The sequence below is a fragment of the Hypomesus nipponensis genome, chromosome 14 (genome assembly GCF_054491055.1).
Source record: "Hypomesus nipponensis isolate SF chromosome 14, ASM5449105v1, whole genome shotgun sequence".
NCBI lineage: Eukaryota > Metazoa > Chordata > Actinopteri > Osmeriformes > Osmeridae > Hypomesus > Hypomesus nipponensis.
In genome coordinates, this window is record NC_140374.1 from 2,962,374 (window position 1) to 2,970,000 (window position 7,627).

The 7,627-nt window shown below is 45.8% G+C and overlaps 2 protein-coding genes across 3 annotated transcripts in view; both read right to left on the reverse strand.

The window, feature by feature from the left end:
* Window positions 1-49: 49 nt before the first annotated feature.
* On the reverse strand, window positions 50-2,968 carry LOC146258196 (guanylyl cyclase inhibitory protein). The gene is made up of 5 exons (XM_084672011.1): window positions 2,841-2,968; window positions 1,370-1,502; window positions 824-973; window positions 328-433; window positions 50-212 (listed from the first exon to the last, which is right to left on the reverse strand). Exons 1-5 carry the CDS (start codon window positions 2,960-2,962, stop codon window positions 88-90), a joined length of 636 nt encoding a protein of 211 aa, XP_084528137.1. The 5' UTR covers window positions 2,963-2,968; the 3' UTR covers window positions 50-87.
* A 324-nt stretch (window positions 2,969-3,292) lies between these two features.
* bmal2 (basic helix-loop-helix ARNT like 2) overlaps window positions 3,293-7,627 on the reverse strand; it is a 12,324-nt gene continuing 7,989 nt past the window's right edge. For both annotated transcript variants that reach the window (XM_084672009.1, XM_084672010.1), the window contains exons 15-17: window positions 7,457-7,547; window positions 6,622-6,718; window positions 3,293-6,230 (exon numbers count right to left, since the gene is read on the reverse strand). In XM_084672009.1, the coding sequence (XP_084528135.1) occupies window positions 6,073-6,230; window positions 6,622-6,718; window positions 7,457-7,547 (346 nt within the window). In that variant the 3' untranslated portion in view covers window positions 3,293-6,072. The remainder of the gene's footprint in view (window positions 6,231-6,621; window positions 6,719-7,456; window positions 7,548-7,627) is intronic.

Sequence of the window (7,627 nt, forward strand, 5' to 3'; positions counted from 1 at the left end):
CTGCATCCTTTCCTCACAACCCCCCCCCCCCCCCCCCCCCCCCCCCATGAGGAAGTACTCCAAGGGAAGGCTTCACCAGTCCCAGGGCTAGGGTCCAGGTTGGACCTTCAGGGCCCGCTCCACCTTGACGTTGTGGAGGTCACACTCCAGAATCTCCCTGATCCACTCGTCCTCCAGAGCCCCCTCGATGAACTCCTCCAGGCTGATGATGGCTGGGCAGAGGACAGAGGGAGAACAGTGTGACCCATAGAGACGTCGCAGGGAGTTGCGAAATATCTGCGTGTGTGAACATGCAGCCATCTTTGTGTAGGCACGAGTGTGTCTAACCATTTTTGTCTTTGTCCAGTCTGATGAACATCCTGTTGGTACACTCCTCAGCAGTGAGAGGGTTAGGTTTGGTAATAGCTGTTGCCAAGCTCATCTTGTACACTGCCTTTAAACAGGGAACAGCCCCGTTTTAAAACAACACCCTCAGGCTCCAACTAGTGGATTACAACAACCATAACAGGATCCAATAGCTTCAAACTAGGTCAACTGACTGAATTGTCCTTTTAAGCGATCTGAATGAATGAATGTTAATTAGGTTTGCCCCACACAGCACATCAGGCAGAACACTGCACCAGTTAGACTGGGAACACACCTGGGTCACTTACATTGATCCATTCCTCAAAAGCATTGGAAAATATCTGACGGCATCTCAATTTGACTGAATATCTGAGGGCATCTCAATCTGACCGAAACTTTTTAGTCATGGGACAGATCTTTGTCATTTTTGTGTCACTGATATAAATCAGCTCTCCCCCATTAAATAGCTGGACCCCACCTGCATGATGCCCAGCATCTCCCCCCGGGTGATGGCCCCATCCTTGTCCTTGTCATACAGCTTAAAGGACCAGCGCAGCTTCTCCACCGCAGAGCCCTGGGTCAACATGCTGATGGCTGTCACATACTCCTTGAAGTCCACCACTCCGTCCTGCAAGGGAACCAGCCTCCTCAGTCACCCAGGCAGTCCCACCACGGATGGACGGTGTGACTGGAACTAAATTGTAATAATGTAGGGGTGTCAACTGTCCTTGTGGCATGTAAAATATGCACGCCTCTTCTCACTTAAATCCCCCTCTTGTTTTACCTACCTTCAACAGCAAGGGCGTAACACTCAAAGTCCATTCATTCACCACAATTTTTGCCGAAATAATTCATGGTTAATTTACTCGATTTCCTTGTGTTGCAGTGCTTCCGTGGTCACAGTGTTTCTGTGGTCACAGTGTTTCTGTGGTCACAGTGTTTCTGTGGTCACAGTGTTTCTGTGGTCACAGTGTTTCTGTGGTCACAGTGTTTCTGTGGTCACAGTGTAATGTCTGCAGCCTACCCCGTTGTTGTCCAAGGTGCGGAAGATCTGCTCTGCATACTCAGCCGACTCGTGGCCTACTGTCCCTTTGCAGAAGTGACGTCTGAACTCGTGCAGGGTGATTAGTCCACTGGGACACTCGCTCATGAACTTTCTACCACGGGAAAGGGCCAAACACACACACAGAAACAAACATTCACATTGACGACTAAACAAAAACATGAACAAACAGATCCCAGTTTAGCAACACCATGTGTGCATTAGGTTACTGAGCAGACTGAGGAGGGTCCACGACTGTTTCAGCGACACATCTCTTATTGAAACAAGCGGTTACTCTCATCTGGTTTACATGGAGAGAATTAGGGTATCCCAGACTAACTGTACCCTGTCACTCTTCCTTCACATTACCTATCCTGCTTGACCACACATTACAATATAGGGGTAGGATCTTGTTTACAGTTCATCCAGGAATTCGTTTTAAGAATGACTGACTATACAGATTTGAGCACATGTAAATTAGCTAATGGCCAGATAAGATAATCCAAACTCTAGTATGTTGGATGACAAGTTTCTCTCTGTCAATCTTCCTGACAATCTTTTGTTGGGCTTCACATTAAAAAAAAACACCCAAACCTTACGGTGAATTTAAATTGATTTGAATAAATACATGCCTCCATGGTGAATATCATACTTCTTGATCAATCACTCTCAAATTAAAGGACGTTTTGACTATTACGATTGAATGAGGAAAAACTGCTGGCTCACCTACTGTGTATATGCTGAACCTTCCTTACAGTAGAAATTAATCATGTGCACAGGTCCCAAACAGCAGCCAGTGAAGGAAAGCCCCATCATATCTCACCTGAACCACTCGCAAAACATCATATCTCACCTGAACCACTCGCAAAGCATCATATCTCACCTGAACCACTGGTAAAGCTTCATATCTCACCTGAACCACTGGTAAAGCATCATATCTCACCTGAACCACTCGTAAAGCTTCATATCTCACCTGAACCACTGGTAAAGCTTCATATCTCACCTGAACCACTGGTAAAGCATCATATCTCACCTGAACCACTCGTAAAGCTTCATATCTCACCTGAACCACTGGTAAAGCTTCATATCTCACCTGAACCACTGGTAAAGCTTCATATCTCACCTGAACCACTCATGAAGCTTCATATCTCACCTGAACCACTCATGAAGCATCATATCTCACCTGAACCACTCGCAAAGCATCATATCTCACCTGAACCACTGGTAAAGCTTCATATCTCACTTGAACCACTCGTAAAGCTTCATATCTCACCTGAACCACTGGTAAAGCTTCATATCTCACCTGAACCACTGGTAAAGCTTCATATCTCACCTGAACCACTGGTAAAGCTTCATATCTCACCTGAACCACTGGTAAAGCTTCATATTTCACCTGAACCACTGGTAAAGCTTCATATCTCACCTGAACCACTGGCAAAGCTTCATATCTCACCTGAACCACTCATGAAGCTCCATCACATAGGTCCCCCCTTGCCTTCCTTGCAGAGTGGCAGCCTGTCCCATCCTCAAGCCAGTACGCCTCACCCTCCACTCTGCCGATGACTTTATAATCATCCTAGCTTACCCCGCTCGTTTTAATCACACTTACGATTGGCCTGCAGTCCAGCCGACGCACCATCTCCAGGTGGGGAGCCACAGGACTGGTGGCAGGTGGGCCTGACTGACGTCAATGTAATCATCCAGAAAGCATTGACGGTTATCCTTGGCCTTGTCATCAAGGTCTTGGGGGGAGTGTCATTTGCTGCAAAGCTTTGTACGGAAAAATACCTCAACTGCCCAGATAGGAAAGACAATCAAATGATTGCATATACAGCTGAAGACATACAGTGGTGGTGGAAGGTATATTGGCATATTTAAAGTGTATGTATGTTCCCATGCCAAGTATGTTGTTCATAAAACTAATGTTTATTAAGAACCTTTTGTTACAAGACAGGCCGGAGAGCTGCACCTATCCTGTTGTGCCACAAACCGGCCCAGTTGACAGTAGCAGCAATTACACCATAAACAAACAACTGCTTCATTATGACCCCCCCAAAACAATGACAACATCTCAAATGAAAAAAAAAATGAAACAAAAAAACAATACCAACAGCGATGTCAAAGGATATGATGGAGGTTTGGACTACGAGAGCTTCTGACATGCTTGTGTTCCATGTAGGAGAACAGGGGCCCTACGGTAGGATAGGCTCTTTCTGTGTGCATGTAGGCTGGTGATGAAACACTGGTCTTTCAGACCCTCCCTCCCCCTCTTATAAGGCAAATAACCTTTAATCCAAAGAACCAAAATAACAAACAAACTAAAAGCTTCTATATAAATTGCATGCAGTTTGTTAGCAGGGCCTGACACTAAAGGGAACACAAAATAGGTAACAAATAGTTAACAAGGTTAAAAAAAAAAAAAAAAAAACTACCCTGGCAAAACTGTTTGCCAAACTGGGAGAGAAGTAGTTACCACCGATGAGTTATTACCCTCAGTCTCCACTAGATGGCTCCCCCAACAAGTGGAACTGTTGGTACAAGCTCACTGACAGTTTCATAACCCAGGACTTCCACAAATACAGTACAGTGATTTTAGGGGTAAGAAATAGAATAACCTTGTAGCTAAAACACATATGGTATGACATTTTACCTGTCATAGGACCAGTCTTATCTATGGCACCGGCCTTCTTAGCTCGCTGGTGTGGCTAGAATGAGCGTTGATGCCTCTGCCCAAGGCTCATTCATCCAGGCCATCTCTAATCAGGCATTAGATGGCTGGATTTGTGTGCGGCAAGCAAAGAGGTGAACGAATCGCCCCAGATTCACCCAACGTTGCATCAAGATAGGATGAATGGTCCTGAAAACTCCTCTGAAAAAGTGTGGAGACTCGGACGGGCCAGACGGCACTTCAAACACAGGCAGCTGGTCCATGTAGGCATGGCCCTGAGGTTTCAAGCATCAGTCAGAGACCGAGGTCTTCTTCTCCACAGTCCACACTGGCACAGAGCATGATAGACAGACCATAATAGGTGGCCGTGTCCTAGAACAGCAATAGAACATGCGGAGGTGTTGGAGTGGTTCGGGACTGTAATCAAAACATGGCGCTGCGGCTTCCGTCCATAACCACTGACCTTCCACTGTGGACCGTCACACTGTCCACTGGCAGTGAAGAAGGTCCGCTTTGCCTGCTGACAGACTACAAGTCTTCTGCAACACCTGCTGATCTCAGCAAGTTCATCTGAATCTAGATTGGCTTAAACCATTTTAAAACCGCTTCTTGTCTGGCTGTGTACAGCCCATCACTCTGGTCAAAAGGTCCATTCACCTCATTAAAATGCAAGAGTGTATGGTCGTGACCGTGATCACATGACGTAAATAGCAGAGGGTCTAGTGTTGTGGAATGTTAAACCATTACGCCGAGCACTGTCCCAGGAAACCGCAAATCAACAGCCAGCGTGCGGCACTGATACGGCCATCCTGGCTGGCCTTGTGCAGGCCCCACCCACCCTTATGGCCATGGTTTAATGCAAAAAGAATTCAACCAACTAGTTGTTCAAAAAACTGCATCTTGTCTGTGGTGTCTGAACACTGTCTATAATCATCTGTCCCCAGCATGGGAATCACACACACACACAACATGAGAATACAGAAGAACCACGTTGTCAAATACACATTTTCATTCAATACAAATTAAAACAGTGGAAATATTGTGAGTGAACAGGATGAGCGAGGATTGGTTCTGGTTAGAGGCTTCCTGAGGTACTGCCTCACCTGCCCTGACTCTGACAGGGATCCTACAGAAAACCAACACATCACTGACTTGAAAGACTTGAATGTTGTGCTCCAGCACGTGTCCTTATGACTTCTACTCATGGAACACCTTGTTCCCTCAGCATGACTGGCTAGGACCTACGCACATCATCGTCGTGTGCTTGTCTGAGGTTTTGGGCTTTTCTATTGGACAGACACACAAGCATAAGCTGACTGGTTGGCCAATTATCTGAGCACAGATGACTCCGTTTCTCCATCAGATGTGAAGAAACCCAGATGATTGAGATATACCCTGGGAGATAACACAATCCCTCTATCGAGGTCAAAACATATACATATATTTATCCAATTACTATTATTCAGAAAATACATTGTTTCCAAAAACACGTCATCACTTTCAGTGCGCCTGTTTAGCTTCATCTTCACTTCTGTCCTTTGTTCAAGTGTAGCTAGATAGATCCAGGAAACAGAAACCTCCATCCGGGGAGGCCTACGTTCCTGGGTCCTAGTGTCCTAGAGGTTGGCTGGGTTATTCCACATTGCTTCCGCAGCTCTTTCATAGTCAAGTCTCCTTATGAGGGACAGAACGTTTGTGGAGAGCAATAATGGACAGAACTTCCCATGACTGTCTGGTGGTTCTGAAGGCTTTACAGGCAGAGCCTTTGAAGACTTTCCCCTCAGCTCCATGTCCTCCTACTGGTGCAGAGATAGGGGTGTTTGGAGAAGGAGGGGGGCTGGGGTCCCTTATTGTTAATAATTCAAATTGATTTTAGAGTTTTAGAGTAGCCGCCTGAAAATTCCACAACTTAGGTGGAAAAACCGGTAATAAATACATTTTGAAAAAAAATAAAAAATAAGATTGTGATGGTCTGAGGGGCTGAAGGAGAAGATTAGACAGAGGCCCCTGTGATGTTCTAGAGTGACCAGTGCATCTCGTCAAAGTCAACGGCCTCGCCCAGGTTGGCGTCCGTCTCCAGCAGGCTCATGATGACCGCCATGGCGGCCTCGTCGTTGCTAAGGCCACCGAGCCCGGGACCCACAACACTGTCCAGGTCCAGCTGAGCGTTGTCCCCTACACAGAGGATGGGGGGACACGAGTCAGTGAACCAGCCAGGTGTTTTAGCTACAGCACTAGCTAGGTCTTCTCAGTACAGTAGTTAAATAGGATGCTTAGTTTCAGATGTTTTGGTCGGTAGATGTGTTCTTTATGTACAACGTTAGGTAGCTACTCGCAAGACTGGTGAGGTAGTTAGTAGTTAAATAGATAAGAGACAGTAGTGGCATAGTTAGCTAGGAATAGTGTATTTTAGGGATAATAATGATCTAAGTAGCTAGGTACTTTGGTAACACTAGTTCCTTGTTAGATAGGTATTTAGGCACAGTAGTGAGGTAGCTAGCAAGGTATGTGAGTGGTTAGCTCGGTCATTCAGGTAGAGTGATTCCATTGCTAGGCAGGTAAATACCCAGTGATTCTCCAGCAGAGACAGGACCATTGTGCAGTTCGTCCTCGGTGTTGGACTTTCCTGGCAGCTCGTTATCCATAACCTCTCCGTTTGGCACCTTGGTGGGCATCACACAGGTAAGTGCATGCACCCACACCAACGCACTCATTCCTCAGCATAAAGTCACACTAACGCATGTACGGACAGCACCAGTTAAAGGTTCGGATACACCCACTCATTCTAGTAGTTATTAACTATTTTTTACATTGTAGATTAACAGTGAAGGCAATGTCTCAAAACCATGAAATGACAAATGGAAGTATATAGTAACCCCCAAAAAGTGTCAAACTAATCAAAATGGATTTTGTATTTGAGATTCTTCCTGGTATTCGCCCGTTGTCTTGATGAGAGCTTTGCACACGTCTCTCAATCATCTTTGAAGTGATCCGTGAACGATCATCATCAAAAGCTGCTATTTTGAGTCAGGTTCAAGAACAGAGAACAAAATATTGGGGAAGACAGTTCGGTATCCATTAGGTCCTGCCTGCAGGTGAGGAGCGAGGGTTGGGGGGCCTAGTTGGACCACAGAGTAACGAAAAGCAGACAACAAGTGTGTGAACTCTTCTGGAAACCCCTCCAGGTGACCATCCCATAAAGATTACTAGCCCGACTCCCTCACCGCTCAGCCATCTTTTTTTGGGGGGAACAATATGATAGTTTTGAAATAGTCACTATTATTATACAATGTAGAAACTGACACAAATAAAGACAAGGCCTTGATTGAGAAGGTGTGCCCAAACGTTTGACTGGTGTTGTATGGGCTCTCTCACACACACATTAAATGTTGAAGACTCACGTTGCTGCTGGTCTGGGGATGAGTCATTGGCGACCTATCCTGATGCATGTTAAAGGGGCTAACATTACCACTGGATGGGGATGAGTTCATCCTGGAAGCGGAGCAAACACACAGAATTTCAGGACTGATTCTTCCCACATCAGTCCATAATACTGCACTTCTGTGGCAATA

Bases quoted from the DNA above. Each gene is read 5' to 3' on its own strand.
- LOC146258196 (XM_084672011.1), bottom strand. From the start codon at position 2,962: ATGATTATAAAGTCATCGGCAGAGTGGAGGGTGAGGCGTACTGGCTTG. The intron at 974-1,369 runs GTAGGCTGCAGA...GTTCCCTTGCAG, and splicing joins GCACCTTGGACAACAACGGG to GACGGAGTGGTGGACTTCAA. The intron at 434-823 runs GTGGGGTCCAGC...CCCTGTTTAAAG, and splicing joins AGATGCTGGGCATCATGCAG to GCAGTGTACAAGATGAGCTT.